This window comes from Nyctibius grandis, chromosome 10, assembly GCF_013368605.1.
Source record: "Nyctibius grandis isolate bNycGra1 chromosome 10, bNycGra1.pri, whole genome shotgun sequence".
NCBI lineage: Eukaryota > Metazoa > Chordata > Aves > Nyctibiiformes > Nyctibiidae > Nyctibius > Nyctibius grandis.
Window position 1 is genome coordinate 27,639,928 of NC_090667.1, and position 17,450 is coordinate 27,657,377.

The following is a 17,450-nucleotide window of genomic DNA, read 5'->3' on the forward strand; positions in this document are numbered from 1 at the left end:
TTAAAGCTCCTTACATTACCCTGGGGAGAGGCAGCAAGCAGTTACAGGGATTAGTTTTCAACCATTTGCCGAGCGATTCAGGCTCCCGCTGTACCAAGAGCAGCTCAGCTGCACTAGAGCTGACAGACAACATTCATTGTGCTTTTAATCACTGACAACGAATTAAATTGTACATATTAATTGCCAATTATATAATAACCTGTAGTTAGCGTCATACTTGTCGCTGAAAGCAATACCCCTACCCGACTTACCAGGTCTGTTTTGGAAAACACAGAAAGATCTGTGATCTTGCTAAGAAAAAGGCTGTTATTTATCAGTTACAGGTCGAAGCCTCGCCCAGAATAAGCCAGAGACCCATGAGGGGTTTCGGCTGAGCTGCACTGACTTACACCAGGTGAAGACTCGACTTTTTTAACACCAAAAAATGGGTCTGGGTCACCAAGGCCGGGGAAGGCACATGGTGTGCAGGAGATGCTCCTCCGTCGGCTTTCCCTGCCCACCTAAACCGTGTTGGAGATGGGGCTGAGCTGGTTCTTGGGCTTTTGTTGCAAGACCAGCTAAATGAAAATCCAGTTCTCTACTCACAATTAACCAACACTCCTTAAGAGGAAAAACACACATGAGACTCTGCCCTTTGGATGAATACTTCCATTTATTCCAACTGGAAAAAACATTTTTTTTAAATATACTTAAGTGTCATTTCTTTTTTTTCTGTTTTTCTTTTTAAAGGAATAATAATTATCACATTGTCCTTTACAAACAACAAAAGAATTCCTAGCAAGTCTGTGGTATGGAGACATCCATCTTCAAGATTTTTCTGCATCTGCTGCTTTGAGTAGGCAACGGGGTGTCCCCGTGTGCGCCCAGGGGTGCCGCAGCGGGACCCTCCTCCCCGGGGTGCAGGGGCACCCTGAGATGCCGGCAGCGCGTGGGGCGAGGGCGATGCAGGAGGTTAAGCCTCTCAGCCCTCCTGCAGCTCAAAGTCCAGCTTTATCTTAACACCCTCCGGCACCAACCCACATCTTTGGGTGCCAAGAGCCCCTTTTGTAAACCTGCTCCTTCCCGGGAAGCACCGGGACAGCCAGCATCAGCTTGCAATCCTCTGGCGCATCCCCAGGAGGGTTTAAAGCATACAGAGAACAAACTCACATCCACCATAACACAATACAGCTGAGCCCTATTTATAGAACGCTCCGCCACGGCGAGGATGCTGCAGGGCTGAGCCCACCCAGGGACGAGCCCCGCGGCCACAAGCGGCCTCGAAGGGGCGAGGGTGTCTCACCAGGGGAGCAGTTCGCAGTCGTTCTCTTACGTGTTAGGCAGTAGGCAATATTGAGACTTCCACTTGGTAATGAACAGCAGTTAACATAACCCAGGAGACTAGAGCACCATAAGACAAGTCTATATTCAAAACAACGTCATGCTGACATCACACAATTGCACCATTTACACTTTTATTTACTCCAAATAATAGTTCAACGTTTAGTAACTTCAGCGTTCTCTACAGAGGTGTAAAATTCCTTCTCTGGCTTTGGTCATTTACAACGTTGCAGACATTTGGTAGTTCTGTTCTTTCCTATTTAATAATAATAATAATTAAAAAAAAAAAAAAGTCCTTTTTGCAGCTGTCAGGATTCCTCTATCTGAGATGGAGCATACCTGAAAATCACAGGCACGAGCAGACTTCAAAGTGCCACTGAGGCCTCTTCAAGATTTAATGAATCAGAAAATGTTCTCTTTATTTACCAGGAATGAAACAAACAAACAGAAAAAAGGGTTTAAAAAAAACCCAAACCCTCAAAACAAATGACAACTCAAACTCTCACTGATATACTTAAGAATTTTGATGATGAAATGGAAAGGGGGGGTCCAAAGTACTGTTTGGTTAGCTCTGGCTGAAAACAACTCTGAATGTGCATGCATTGTCCCAGTGACTCCTAAGATATAGAAATTCCTCTGATATTACAAAATACAAAAATATTTTCTCCAAACTCTCATTTACATTGCATTTACAACAATCATGGAAATAACTTAGGCTCCCACACTGTCCGAGAGAGACAATTACCTACCAACGTGACTAATGGAAAACAAAAACATGGTGGAAAGCAAAAGCTACCGGCAAACTGATGCTGAGAGTCAACAGTGGTAACCAGAACGTACGGACAAACAGATCTCAAAAGGCTGGCAATATTTGGGAGAAAGAGGAAAAACTACCAGGTAAATATTACAGGCTAAAGTGAACTGTTTTTTTTTTTCTTCTCTAAAGTAAGATGTGCAAAATATATTCACCGTGCCCAGGATTATGACTATTTATAGAAGCCAGTCTACAACCTTCTTACAAATCCCTACTCTGCAGGTCTTTTTTTGTTACAATAAAAGCGCTTACATGATCTAAAACAGTGCAAGTTTGAGAGTTAATTTACATTCTCCCAAGGTGCCCGGCAAGGATGCCGTTAGGATATGATACAGTTTTTGCTCTTCTGTCTTTTCCGGCTGTGTAACTGTCCCCTGCCACCCAGCGTGGAGGACTTGGGCATGCTGTACGAGCCGTACTTGTGCAGGAGCTCCTCGCTGGTCACGTACCGCAGGCGGGCGGGCTGGGGAATCGGCTCCCCGAGGAAATAGCCCTCGTTGTCGGACTCCGAAGAGGAGGAGCAGGTCGAGCACCAGTCGTATTCGGCGAAGTAGGGCCCCCATCTCTCGCCCAAGTGGTTCTGCAAGGCGAGATCCGACACCGTCCGGGGACAGTGGCCGTAGACGTCCCTGCGGGGACCCTGCTCCACCGTCTCTCTGCAGCTCCTCTGCTGCAGGAACTGGTCGTAGTCTTCCCTGGCTCGCAGCGAGGGTCTCTCCTTCAGGCGGCAGCACTGCTCGCTGGCCAGGTGCAGGGCGTTATCCGACCGGGAGCGGCGGGACCGCCGGGGCCGGTGCGGGCGGTAATGCCGGTCATCATCCCGCAGGTTAGTTCGCCGTCGCGTGCGCTCGCTCATGGGAGCATGCCTGGAGCCCTCCTGCACCCCCAGCTTGCCCCCAGGCACCCCGCTGCCATAATCGAAGCTCTGGTGCATCCGCCCATGGGACGGCCGCTCGCGGTACCCCAGGGGGCTGGCGAGGTCGTGCAGGTTCGGCTCCATGTCCTGGTACTGCTGCACCGACAGCAGGCTGCGCACCGACTCGGCGCTTCGGAATTGCATGGAGGAGTTCAGGGTCCCCATGTTGCTCATCTTCTCCGAGACGTTCATGCCTGAGTCTTTGCTCAGGTCAGGCATCGAGAACCTGGAGAGATGCTCCTGGCGCTTGGCTCCACCGTCTGCAGAGAGGCCTTTGCAGGGAAAGGGGAAAGGAAGAGGAAAAAAGAGAGTTAAGAAGGAGAATTTTCTATCAGCAGAGATGCAGGGAGAAGGCTGGGTTTAGCCCGAGACTTTTGCTTTAAAAAATAACTCGGTAGTTTAGATGCTGTCCTGAAGAGCCCTTCAAGAGGATGACTTTTTTTTTTAAAGAGCAGGCAGTTCCTCCTTTGGGGAACTCACACCAATTTAAGGTGTTTTGAGTTGGACTCCAAGTTGCTTTTCACAACTTCCTTCCCCATATGTCTACGCTGTCTGCGACTTGATAGGAATAACTAGTGATGCCAGTGAGAAATTATGCATCAGAGGTAACCTGAGGCCTCCTGCACGCTGAGATAACTAGGGTGCCATGATCTGGCACCCACACCTTGTGCAACAACGATGTGCTTTGAAGGACTGAACAACGTCCAGGGCAGCTGCAAAATGGGGCCACTGACTACTTCAGGCTTGTCACCACACTGGTCCCAGAATGACACCCGTGGGGGGACCGAAGGCGCAGCCTTGGCTGTGTACATGCAGTCAGGTTTCCCAGGAGGTGAGGAAACACCCGAGCCCCAGAGGGTTTGCCGGAGCTCCCCATAAGCAGTGCGAGGGTCAGGCTATCCCTGTGGATATCCAGGGAGCTGCATGTGGGCAGGAGCCAGGAACATCAGCTCCAGCTTGATGGGCTGCTTTGCTTGGGAAGGTGGCTCTCTGGGTCACTCTCATGTGCCAGCCAGCCCTGAGCTCCTACAAGGTGCCTTCCTCCAGCCCAGAAAGCCTTAACTCGGCAGCAGAGAAGTGGGGTGTCTGCTCAGCACCTGCCCATCAATGAGAAACTCAACATACCCCACATCGCTCTAGTCTTTGGCCTGTTTTCTGGGTGTTTTCTGACTATTTTCAGACTATCTCCATGTTGGCTTGACAACCAGCAGCAGTCAGCACTTGCTCTGGAAGCTCAGGACATCATGTTTCGCAAGCCGTTTCAAAGGAAATCCATTTCATCCCAAATCAAACGCAGAGTGTTTGCTTTGGCGCTCTTCTCCCCGTCCCTCTCCGACAACCTCCCCGCGCAGACCGAACGTGGAGAGCTCTGCACCATCAGCAGGATTTTCAACATGACGCACAGCCCTTATGCAATCACCGAGAATTTACGACTTTGTAAATTAATTTGCAAAAACAACCCAGTCCACAATTCAAGAATAAACTTCTTTCCCCCTTAACAAAAGCTGCTCACATTTCATTGAGAGCTCAGCTCCTTCGGCATCTGCCACTGCCTGCCAAACCTGAACAAGAACAGGGGCTGCTGTCACTGACCCTGCTCACAAGCCGCTTCAGCGTTTCTTTGGACTCAGCCTTAAAAAGACCAACAGATCCTGCAAAGATGGGCAAGGTTTTCCAAATCCTCCCCTCGGTGGCACCAGAGAGAGCTTTAGCACTCGAGCACAAACTGCCGCGGGGTCTCGCATGATTTGGCTTTGCTCCCCGAGTCCCAGCCGCCGCAGCCATTTCTCTCTGCTCATCTGCTTTTAATGGGGATGTTTCTGGAGTTTATGATTACAGAGGAAGGTAAAGTGAAGACGATCTCTGAACGCCGCAGGAAAAGGGAGAGGCTGGGTTAAAAAAAAAAAGTTAAAGCCATGTTTTGTTTCGAAAAGGACACGCTTTTCAAGCCAGCTTCATGCCTTTTTTTCCTAACCCATGGTGATCTCGAGGGGGCTAACCCAGCCCTGGCACTGCCCTTTGGAAACAGTCCCACACAGGCTCCCCGTCCCCTCTGAGGACCTGCCCGCCCGGGCTCCCCGCTCCCGTTATGGGAGCGAGCGCTTCCCAGCGCACACCACCTCCCCGCTGGAGCCGTGATCGTCTGCCTTTGGTCCCAGTGATGCCATCCATCACATCAGGCACTGCTCCCCACGTCCCTTCTGTGCCACCACAGAGGAGCCCAGCAGCCTCTCGGGAGGGAAAAGCAACTCGGTAACATGCACAAAGGCCTCCCGAAAGGCCAGAATAACAGCGGGATTGCTGGCGGAGCTGATCCGAACGTGAATCACAGCCGCTGACAGCCAAATGTGGCCTTAATCAGATCTGTCAGACAATAGCTGACGCCAAAGAAAATGAGCCCTTGGTGACATTTATGCAGCCATTCGTTAAGAGACCCAGTGCGGCTCCACAATAAGAGCGAGCGACGGCAGCGCCGGGCAGGAATACAGCTCCAAACGCCACGGGATGCTTCTGCAGTGTCAGCACATCGATTTTGGCAGCATCGTTTCAAAGGGGCCGAGCTCGTCCTGCCTCGCAGGGCCACGGGGCGAGCCGGTGCTTCGCCCCAGTGCACAGCCAGCCACACCGGGTGGTACCCACAGGTCTCGGCTCCCCCACCGCGGCCATCTCTCTCGTCTGGTCCTGCATCCAGCGAGAACAGAAACGAGCATCTGCAGAGAGACTCTGGAGACGTGCAAAGAGCAGAACAATATTTTCAAATTAAGCGAGACATATCTGCGTCCTCTACATCAGCGGCAGGAGCGTTGCATGGAGCCGCGGTGACCGAGGAGGACGACCTGCGGTGAAACCTGTGTTTCTTTATGCCGGGAGTAAAGCAACCTGCAATAAGCTGGGAGCTCCGGGAAAGGCAGAGCCAGTGCTTCACAGGTTTAGTTTGTGCAGGCTGAGGGTCTCCAGCCCCTTGCACACACCTCCGGGAGACACCGTGAGTGCTTTTGTCAGCACCGGGTGCAGCGGTTTCAGACGAGGAGCCTGCGATATATGTACGGCTCGTGCTCGGAGCGCAAGGTTTAATCAGCGATTATTAGGTCCAGGGAATGTTCTGGCTGTTCATCCAGACAGCCTGATTATAATTAAGCACACACATTTTAAGGTCTTGAATCGCTGGGAAAATGTGGACTGTAAGAGGAACCCAGCATAGAGCACGTACACCACCATCGCCAGCGCACGCTCAGGGCGCGATGGAGCCCGTGCTCGGGAGGCTGCAGCGAAGCCACCCCGAGACCCAACGGCTTCACTTGAGTGGGAAACACTCCTTGCTGAGGGACAAATGCACCCTCCCAGGCAGATCTGGCAGGCTGCACGTGCACAAGCTTTTTTTTGGGAGCCACACCAGCAAGTGACCCAGCAAGCAGCGCAGCTTGGCCAGGGAAACTGTGCTTTATCTGCTCACGGTGGCAGCGAAGGATTTCTTCCGCTCACTCAGGAGCAAAGCTGTGCTTTTACAGCATCACTGAAGGCATGGAGAGCTCTGCACAGCTCTTACGGTGCCCGGAGCAGGTACCAGGTTGAGGATGCAACTTCCAACCCACGCAAAACACAAAGGTGCCTCTAGACTTAACTTCACATTTACACCAATGCAAGGTGTAAAGCATCATGGGGGGGTTAGGCCTAGATTAGTCTTTCAAAGCTCCCCAAATGATCCTGCCCCTCTCTGCGGAGCTGCAAAGCCTCAGCAAGGCATAGTGGGAGGAAGCCAGGAGCGCTCCAGTCTGACCGCAGCGAGTTCAGAGGACAGCAATAACTGTTTGTCTAAAAAACTTCATCTAGAAAATATAACATAGGAATAAAGTTTGAAAGCGGAGGGGTTGTTTAGTCTAGAGAAGAGAAGGCTGAAGAGAATATAATAACAACCTTCAGATACTGAAAAAGATGCTTGCAAAGAGGAGAGGATACGTTATTCTCCAGGTCTGCTGAACTCCTGCAAGGAGAATTTCAGCTTGGAGAAGAAGAAAACTCTTCCTATGCAATCCCAGCAGTCGACTGGGAGCAGCCCCAGGCCGGGGCAGGCTGCGGCACCAGAGGGTTTCGCAGGCACCCAGAGGCAGTGGATGCCCAGGCGGGCACATGCAGGGCAGCTCCAGGTCTCTAGCCCCACACCGCCCTGGACGGGGCGAAGGTGGCACTGACCCTCCTCTCCTGCAGCCATTTGCCATTTCAGAGCTACACCAGTGCACTGAGGCCCAATCTTCTTGAATTACCAGTTATTTATTTACAGCCGCTGCAGCTCCCTCTTAATGAAGTGTTTCATCTGGGAACACAGCTAATAACCCTGCGAGGTTAATAACACAGTGAGCCCTAACCTGGAAGAAAGAGCAGGCGAGGCGAGAGCCCACCACACAGTGATGATTTTTTTCTAACAAGGAAATATGAGAATCTGTTTCCCGAGGCTGTCCAGGGGATCAGGAGCTCTGCTCTAGCCCACGGTGGTTGTTACCACCTCACTGAGCCCTTTCCAAGGGTGCCAACCTGGGGGTGACGTGCTGACCCCACCGACTCTCCTTCTGCAAAGTGATGCTCTGTGACACTGAGCGCATCCGTCAGCAGCTGCCCCAGAGGTTCTCGTGCTGGAAGAGGAGAGATGGCACCTGCGGTGTGTTGGCCCGTGGCTGTCCCGCGGCCAGATTGGAGCCCGCACCACGGCACACGTGGGCACAGCAGGTTATTTGCTGCCATTCTCCGCTGCTGGGGCTGCCAGGCTCAGTATTTCACCCCAGAGCCATGGAAACGCACGGCGAGCGTTCGATATACAACTCAAACTGGCTACAGTGCCAGGAACACAAAGCAGGTTTCTGGTTAACATTAAGGTCTGCTAAGAACATACTGTATGTTCCCCTCTGAAGTCCTTCCCCACCCCTATTAAGAGCCATGTTTATCCCATAAAACATTGCCAAGGGAAATAACAACCCAATAAACAAAGCGATGGCACAAAGATATTCCTTGTGAGCATCACCTCTACAGCCTTGCCACAACAAAGCACTCGGAGGAGCTTAAATCTCACTGTGTGCTTTGCTAAACCGGGGCTGCAAGTTGCATTAATTATGAATTATTAAACCGCTCGGCAAATGACAGTGGAGGGCCCGCAGAGAGCACATACGCTGGGTGTGAGGCTGGGAACGAAGCCCCCTGTGAGGGGAACCAGCTCCCGGCCCCCATTAAATGAAAGTCCCCATGAGGCTGGGCTAACACAGGGCGAGGCCCTGCCGCAGCAGCATCCCACTGCAGAGACAGCATCAGCTGCTTCACCCCGGCGGGGGAACGCAGAGCGCCCCGACTTAGGGCACTGCACACAAACAGGGCTGTGCTGATGCTCTTCTCAGCCTGGAGAAGAGAAGGCTCCGGGGAGACCTTCTAGCACCTTCCAGCACCTGAAGGGGCTACAGGAAAGTGGGAGAGGGGCTTTTTACAAGGGCATGGAGTGATAGGATGAGGGGTAACGGTTTTAAACTGGAAGAGGGGAGATTTAGATTAGATATTAGGAAGAAATTCTTTCCTGTGAGGGTGGTGAGACACTGGCACAGGTTGCCCAGAGAAGCTGTGGATGCCCCCTCCCTGGCAGTGTTCAAGGCCAGGTTGGATGGGGCTTTGAGCAACCTGGTCTGGCGGAAGGTGTCCCTGCCCATGGCAGGGGAGTTGGAACTAGATGATCTCTAAGGACCCTTTCAATCCAAACCATTCTATGATTCTTGCTTTTACATTGATCATAGTGCACACACATACCTGTGCACCTCAGCCCTCACCACCCCATACCCACATAGGTGCCTGCCTGCAGCAAAACCCTGCGCCCACCCAGCCAGTCGGTGTTCAAATGCAGCTATAGAGGCACAGAGGGGACGGTGCAGCATCTCTCGTGTCCAGCCCCCTGTGTCAGAGCCTTCTCTCTCTCATAGCATCAGGCAGGCACATCCTCACCACCCCTGGAACAGGGTTTATTTCAAGTTCAACCCCAAGAACTAAAAAGGAACTTAAGGAGGAACAGCCTGCGCAGGGCTTTGTTTATATCTCGGCCTCATCTCACTTCTGAGCGACCTCGGGGTGTGCAGAAATAAAGCAGAACCCTTCTGTAACTGGAAATCATGGGAAGGAAACAATTCAGGGGAAAGCAGAGCGCTCGCCAAGCGGGTCGCGGTGCCGACAGCCTCCCCGGTGTGCCCCCGTCTGCCATCCTAAGGGTGTCAGGGCATATTTCCTACCTGATCAGTCCCTCTGTCTGGCTCGCTGAAAGAAGTCCCTACACGGGTGCTGCCTGAGCAAGGGGTTGGATTTTAGCCTAGCAATGTTCCCATAACCCTGTCACGGGCACCACCAGCTCCTACGCCCTCCCCAGACAAGGCAGGATGGCCAACACGCCGAGTAGGCCGTGACGTGCTATTGCTTCCCCCGACATCTTCTTCCAGAAGTCCATTTTGGTTCTGCCTCTGGTTTGGTCGTTACCCCACATGCTTTGGGCACATCCCTGTGTGACACCGAAGGGGTGAAGGTGTGCACATGGCCGGCCCTCAAACTTCCCACTGCTGAGCAGCAAAAGGCACGCGAGGGGGAGAAGAAACATTCCTGGCAGTTTTATGATGTTTTGGCATTAGCCCTTTGGGAAGGAAAACCTCTATCTTCACAACTTGGGCTTCGAAATGACCCACCTTGGATTGGGGAATGTTATACTTGGGTCTCAAAATTGCAAGAAATCCCCCTAGGCATCCCATCTTCTGGCTCAGAAGCAGTTTTATGCTGCCAGCGTCTGAGGGAAAGAGGATGGTAGGAGCGTGCTGTAGAGCTGGGAGCCTCCTTTTTCTTAGAAAAAGTCAAGAACAGGCAATGTCTCATTTTCTGGCTTGTGTAACTTGGCTGAAGCACCCGGGGCAGCCGCCCACTTCAGCCCAGGGGGGAGAGGAGCATCCATGGGATGCTGTGCTGCTGAGAGCACGGGGATGGGGACCAGCCCCTGGACCCCGAGCCCTTCACTGCCGTCCCTGAGGGCATTCAGCAGCTGGCCCCAAGCCCTCGGTGCAGGAGAGGCTGGGCCATCGCCTAGTTGAAGATGTTCCTGCTCACTGCAGGGCGGTTGGACTAGATGACCTTTAAAGGTCCCTTCCAAGCCAAACTATTCTGTGATTCTATGATTCTATTGTACACTTCTTGGAAAATATATCCTGGCCCTGAGAAACAGGGTTTTTTCCTTCTCCCCCTCCCCCACCCCGCCACAGCTCCAGCCCTCCTCAGGCAGAGGAAGAAGAGGGTACTGGAGACAGACGATGCTGTCAGGTCACTCTGCAACTCAGACGTGCAGGGATCAGCGCTGACCCACGTGCATAGTCATACGTTTTTTTCCTCTGCTTTCTGGGTATATCACCGTTGCTGTCTAGTCCTGGCAAAACAAGCTGCTTGGGGCCTTTGGGCACCTCACTACACAGATGACAGGAGAAATGCGTGCCATACATGTGAAATCACATTCTACCCTGTAACGGCACCAGTTTAACATGTTTTTTTTTCCCTGGATTTATGCCTGTGACAGATGAGCCTGTTACCCTCACCCAAACTCATTTTCTCAAGCAATACTTAAAATCTATTTCTCCTTTTGCACGTGACAGTGTCACCGTTCTCCCTCCAAAGCACTCCTGCCCTCTGCAAGCTACACACAGACGCTGTTCCCAGTGAATGACATTTAGCCCGCAGGTACTTTCCTAAGTGGGCTATTTGACCAGCTGGCACTTTGTGGAAATGACTGCTTGGAATCAGCAGAGATCAGCTCTTGATTTCTAATTCAGCTGCTAGGCACATACAGCACCTGCAAAACCTTTTTAGAGGGCAACACAAGCACAAGCAAGCAAGGCAGAGCAGAAGCACTGGGAGCAGGGCTGTGACGGACCGAGTATCTTCTGGGCAGAGATTAACCTCTGGTAGGACCAGGCTCCTCCCCATGAGAAAAGCTTCCTGGACAAACTCCATCTTAGCATCATCCTGATTGCTTAATGAAGGGAGTCACAGGGTAAACATTGCTACAGCATCCACTGTTCTGTATTGTTTCTAGTGCCATTAAAAAAAAAAAAAAGCAAAAGCAGCCAAAGGAAATAAAATATAAAAGACAATATAAAATCCAGCAAAAATGAGCTCTCTCTTGGAAAATGTGCTGGGAAATATTTTTTGCTCTTTGCCTCTCTATCTAATGCCATGTTGGGCAGGAGAAGGACCAAGTCCCCAAGAAGAAGCTCTAGCGAATTGGAGTCAGAGGAGGGCTACTCAAACAGAAATGCGGGAAGGAAGAAGAGATGCCCTCCACCAGCAGGAAACTCTGCCCTTTGCTGGTGCCCCTGTTCAAATCACATCAGCATTTGTGGCAATTATACCAGCACAACCAGAGGACGGCAGAGACACTCCCGTATAATTCGAACCCTGAAAGGGAGCACAGGGAGGGTCCCAGCTACTTCTGCAACTCAGGTGTCCGCGGCTGCACGACTGCCCACGGTGAGACAGCAGAGCACAACCGAGAACTTTAAGGGTTAATATGGTGTCACACCTCTTTACTAACCCATGAGGAACTGCCTTTAAAGTGATTAAGTAGAGCCTGGTTCTTCACTGAAAGGGTTATCAGGCATTGGAACAGGCTGCCCAGGGAAGTGGTGGAGTCACCATCTCTGGAGGTATTTAAAAGATGAGCAGACGTGGTGCTTAGGGACGTGGTTTAGGGGTGGACTTGGCACTGTTAGGTTAGCGGTTGGACTTGATGATCTTAAAGGTCCTTTCCAACCAAAATTATTCTGTGATTCTGTGGTTGGTAAGGTGAAAACCTCGGGTCCCACAGGACACTTGGGCTGATGCAGATCTTGACCCACCCAACAGGCGACCCCTGGTCTGGACAGAGAAGGAGGCAGCCTTCTGGCCAGGGGACAGGGACTACTGCTGCACACCTCGTGAGTGATCTGCTTTTACTGACGTCTCCAGCTAATTAGTAGTTAAGTTGTAATAGAAACATCACAGCAAAATCTGCTGCCAGGGAGGAACAGGCTTTTAACGTGTGCTCTGCAGGTCAGGGACTGTTTGCCCTTCAGCTGCCTATAAAAAAAGAACGTTTTCAGCAATGCCATAAAACGTCAGATGGATGCAGCGCTCATTATTTCACTTTATAAGGTGGAGCAGCTGTGCAGCATCAGTAGCTCAAAGGGACCTTGTATCTGGATGCCCGGGAGTTTCTTGCAAAGCAGAGCTGGGGTGTGCGGGGTGGAGGGCACGGGGCGAGCCGGACCCCGGCTGTGCTGGGGGGAGGCTCGCAGGGGATAAGGGAAGCCGGGCAGCGGGGTGCTGCGCCCTGACACCCCCTGACCCAAAAACCTGCTCTCCCGCAGACCTCAGCCAGGTCACCGAATCTCCCTGTCCTCAAAACGCTGCCAATTAAATGGGATGATAATTGTGACCTCCATAATTGCACACACGGCCCTGGGGGAGCTGCCTGTTACTGCCGCAGTGCCCCCCAGCTCGAGACGAGCCAGGTCCCAGAACAAGGAAAATTATTAGAATTTTACACATTAATAAAAATGTTACCACTTCACTCTGCAGAGGAACTGCTTAAATTCGTTGCAAGCCCCATCATGCTGAGCATCTGCTCCAGAGAGCAGGAAAGAAGCGAGTCGTTAAGGCAGGCACTGCCCGTAAGGAAATTCATACTCTGGCTATGTATGGGGGACAGATGCCTTTGGGAGGTCTCCTTTGCAGCACTTTAAAAAGGGGTTTCTAAAATGAAAGACGGAACAATTTTCACTCTAATATGAAGGCCCTGCCACGTTTTCCGTCTCTTGACCTGTATCCCCGATAACTCGTAACGCTTCAGCTCCAAAGCATGCAACAACCCCTCCAATACTCAGGGATTGCTCATCCGACCTCGGTGTTGCTCAAGACTCTTTGTACTGGTGGGGTTTACACAACATGAGTTTTCAGGAACACGAGCGGCTTTGGCGACGTGGAGCTTTGCTTAGGGAAACCTTGTTTGGAGAGCAATTCCCAACTCCCTCACCATTTCACATCTCTTTTTCCTCCGTGTGTATCTGAGGCTGTGTAAGCAAAACCCTCTCCAGCACATTAGCTTCTCCTCTCCCTCCCTGCTTTACCACTTGCTGGCTAGGGAGATCCTGGCTGAACACAGAGATCATTTCACATCTCAGCACGGGGCTGGCAACTTCCCTAAACAAACACACCGAAACCCAGGAGCGGGGCGAGGAGGCACGGGTGTAGCAGAGCAAACCTGCCCATCCAGGCAAGGCAGAGCACGGAGCTCGGGTTCAGAGGTGCTCAGCTCTCCGGGGGCCCGGCGATGCTCGTCGGCGCATCCCCACCACCCGGTGCCAGCATCCCGCGGGGGGCCCTCGGGATCCAACACCCCACAGGCTGCTCATTGCCTGTGACACCAAGACAGACGGACACCATTTTGCAGGGGCAGGCACAGGATCTGCCCAAAGCCAAGCAACGCTTGGCTTGAACAGAGAAAAGCCGTGGGAGCAGCAAAGAAAAAGCAAGGCAGTATCTCTGGCGAGCAAACTAGGCTCAGTATTTTCTTTTCCGAGATGTTTTCTGCTGAGGGACTCGGAAGCAAGCGATAGCCATCCGATAAGGCACGCTGGAGCAGGCTGCAGAAGGACAGCGTGCGCAGGGGGCTGCGCATCGGAGCCCCACCGCAGGCACGCCTGTGCACGCACACCCAACCCCGCAGCCACAAAATGAAACCCAAACACACTTGGGGTGAGAGGGCTGAGAAATAACGCCCTGGGACGCGCTCATGAGGAATGGGCTCAGCCTGACAGGACAAGCATCTCGCCTGGCTCTTCCCTGCAGTTTCTACCAGAGGACTGGGGAAGAGGAGAAAAAGAGTCGTGCGTAGAGGGGGAAGAATTTCTTTTAACAAGTCACATGCTCGAGGACTGCATAACATGCAAAAGGGGTTAACTGGGCCTATTTCAAAGCATTTGAAAATATTTTTAGCCCCCAAGGGCAGCTGACAGCAGTCCTTCAAGCGCTTGAAGGCTGGAATCTGCCTCTGCGTTAGCAGCTGGCCTTGATTTTTCCACCCTCTTCACAAAAGGGAGGATTAAAGAGCTTGAAAACATTTGTTTTGAGCTACACGGAGAGGCTGGCTGTCTATAAAGCCCTGCATTTGGTAAACAAGCAAGCAAAGCAAGAGCAGGCTTCCAGGTACACTGGGGCCGGGCAGGCAAGCCTGTGGCACCAGTGGTGTTCCCCAAGCTGCCAGTAACCCCCGTAACAGGAAGACACCTGTGGTGGCACTGACCCGGAGCACAAGGGACCCCATCGCACGGAGGAGGTCCCGGGGTTGCCACAGGGTGACAGGAGTGGGGGTGACGTACCTGTTGCATTGGAGAGCGCGAGGGACTCCATGGAGCCACGGGGAGTCTGCTCGGTGGGTGTCAGGTCCTCTGTGAACTTGAGGGCATTGATGGGGTGCCGGGTGCGGCACTGCGGCGTCGGCATCCCACCTTGCTCCTCCTCTTCGTACTTGGGGACTTTAAGACTTCCTCTGGTCTCGGGGAAGCTCTGGTTGGACATGTCGCTGTAGCTCTCCTGTGAGCGAAGCCTCCCCGAGTAGTAGTCCTCTCTGCAGTCCTGGATGAAGCTGCCGCCGTGGCTCTTCATCGCCAGCGAGGAGCTCCTCTTTGGGTTGCTGAAATGTTTCGCCCATAAATCCGGCTGCGAGCCCGGGACCTGGCCGGGGTTATAGGAGGTCCTTATGTTGCACTGGCTGAGAAGCTGCAAAGGGCTTTGGGACTGACTTTGCTCCATTTTGCTGCCATAATGATAGAGCTCGTCCCGGCTCCTCCACAGATGCTCCCTGTTGAGGCTCGGCGTCTGGCTGGCCAGGCTCAGCAAATCCATCTGCAGGGACAGCGGGTCCACGTCGGTGGAGAGGCGGTTGGAGGTGACCTGCAGCTGGTTGCAGGGGCTGCGTGCTCCCTCCTCGCCTTTCCCCTTGTTCTTGCCGATCTTGGCACTGCGGCGGGACTCCTTGGCTCGCGCGCTCTGGAAAGCCGAGTCAGAGGAGTCGGAGCCGTTGGGGTCGTCGCCGACGCTGCAGGCCCTGGAGCAGAAGATCTGCCCCTGCTTGGGCAGGAAGGGCCGTCCCAGCAGGGACTTCTTGCACTGCGCGCAGCAGAAGCAGGTCTCGGTGGCGTGCCAGTGCTGGCCGTCGTACGTCATCTGGCCCTGGTCGATACCTTGAGGGGGAAGACGCACAGCATCACAGTTAGCCCACGTCCATCACTTCACGCTGCACTTAACGTGTGTGTCCTCTATAAGCGACACGCACCTGGGCTCGCTCTCGAAAGCCCTTCAGCAGGGTCTCTCCGATGTGTGAAGTTAAGCCCATTCCTAATTCCTTGCAGGCTGTGTGCCTTTGCTCAGGAGTTACTCAGTGCTGAGAAAGGCAGCAGAACCGCGCCTGGAGCTATTTCATATTAAATGGGGATATTTCCGATCATAAAGCAAAGGAATGCAAGAAGTTCTCCATAAAGTCCTTGAAGTCAAAGCAATAATATGCTGCCTATTTAAAAAAAACCCAAAAAGCCTCCAACTGAACCATCATGAGGAATTTGTGCTGCCTTGGGTAAGTAGGTAACAGAGCAGATGACATCCCTGCCCCTCGCTGCTACTGCAGCCCCATCCTAACTTTATTTTGGCTACTGGGGCCCCTTCCCCAAAAGGGAGCAGAAAGAGCTGGCCCCAGGGATCCCAGCGCACACCCTTGCCTTGCACCCAGCCAAACTCCCTAGGTTGTCCCCACCAGCCCCCCTTGGCTTAAGTAAAGGAACCGACACAGAGGTCTGTCCCCCTCCAGCAAACCCCCGAGGAGCGCACGCCTGCTGCGTGCACATCGCTCTCGGTCAGAGCTGTGAGCAAAGCTCCCGAGGTTTCAATTATAACGTTTATTCACTTGTTTAAGCTGCCGTTCACGGCAAAAGCCCCTGTTACCTGAGAAACTGCCGCGCACGGTGCGGGCTGGCCGGCACGGCGGGGTGCTGCACCCCACGTGTGCGCAGCCGGGGCTTGCACACCCGCTGCGGCCGGCCGTGTCACTGCCAATTTACAAATGAACGGTATGTTAATGGTCCGTTTTATTCCAAGCTAAATTCTCTTTAGTGTAATTGGATTTTTTTTCTCCCCTTATAATGACCAAAATGCTTTTATATAGACCAGAGTGCTATGCTTGTGGACAAAAGAGAGACAAGACGGTGGGTGGGATTTTATCCGCTCCTTTTCCAATGCCCCAAAGCCATCTCGCAGAGGAAGAGCACAGCCTCCTTACTCCGAGCCTTGGCTACCCAGCGCAAGCCTTGCAAGTCTTAAGCACGCACTTACCTCTGATCTACGCGGCTCTTTGCACAACGCTCAGTGACTACTACGAGCCACTTGCAGCAAAATGGCTGCAGTCCCTCCTTTGCTAGAAATGTGCAGATATGCACCAAAACAGGCATTTTGCCCCAAAAACCTGACAGTCGGCAGGCTCTGGACGGATGGACAGAGGGAAGGAGAGCAGATGGGGGAAGCACAAGAGAAGGCAGCATGCAAGAAGTGTTAACAGCTGCTTCTCCACCGCTCCACAGCTGAGCTTTTGGGAAGGATGTGCTGCAGGTCACAGCAAACGCGTCCTCCACGTGCTTCACTGAAGCCCTGAGTTTCCCACCCCCCCCCATGCCATCTGGCTGCTGCACAAGAGCAAAACGGTTGGTTTATTTTTCCTTTCCCTGCAGCCTGTGTTCGAACACATGAGCTCACCTCCACGGACAAAGAAAGGGCTGCCCGCCCGCCCGCCTGTGAGCGCGCGCGAATGCTCAGCCGAGTGGCAAACGGGACCGAGGAGAGCAGCGAGGTGGCTTCCCAGCCCCCCGGGCTGACCATCCCCGAGTGCTGGGGGCACAGCTAGACCCAGAATAAAGTATATTTTAAATCACTGTTCTAGAAATGGAGATTGACTCTGATGTGTTATTTCTTTCTGTCTGAGAACATCTGTCTGTGGGTTGATTTAAAAAGGCAAACAGGAACAGTAATGATGCCTAACGAACAAGCACCTTTGCTGTCAGTAGCTCATTAACTCCTGCGATCCTTCGGTGAGCTTGGCTGGGAATAACCTGAGAGTGGAAGAGCCAGGCTGTTTACAGGAAAATGAGATTTAAAGGAAAAAAAGCATGTGTTACATTAGGCCAGAGAAAGCTTTCACTAGTTGCAACAGCTCCTGAGGCTGCTCTCTGATAGTCCTCCCCTCTCCGACCACAAGAAGGGATAAGCAGTGGTTTAACCGAACAAATTACCCTGCTGGCTCCTTGGCGGGACGCGAGAGGGGCACGA

At 52.7% G+C, this 17,450-nt stretch overlaps 1 protein-coding gene across 1 annotated transcript in view; it reads right to left on the reverse strand.

Annotated features, from left to right (window-relative positions):
- Positions 1-2,453: 2,453 nt before the first annotated feature.
- PRICKLE2 (prickle planar cell polarity protein 2) overlaps positions 2,454-17,450 on the reverse strand; it is a 107,613-nt gene continuing 92,616 nt past the window's right edge. The window contains exons 8-9 of the mRNA XM_068409412.1: positions 14,459-15,322; positions 2,454-3,322 (exon numbers count right to left, since the gene is read on the reverse strand). Of these exons, the coding sequence (XP_068265513.1) occupies positions 2,454-3,322; positions 14,459-15,322 (1,733 nt within the window). The remainder of the gene's footprint in view (positions 3,323-14,458; positions 15,323-17,450) is intronic.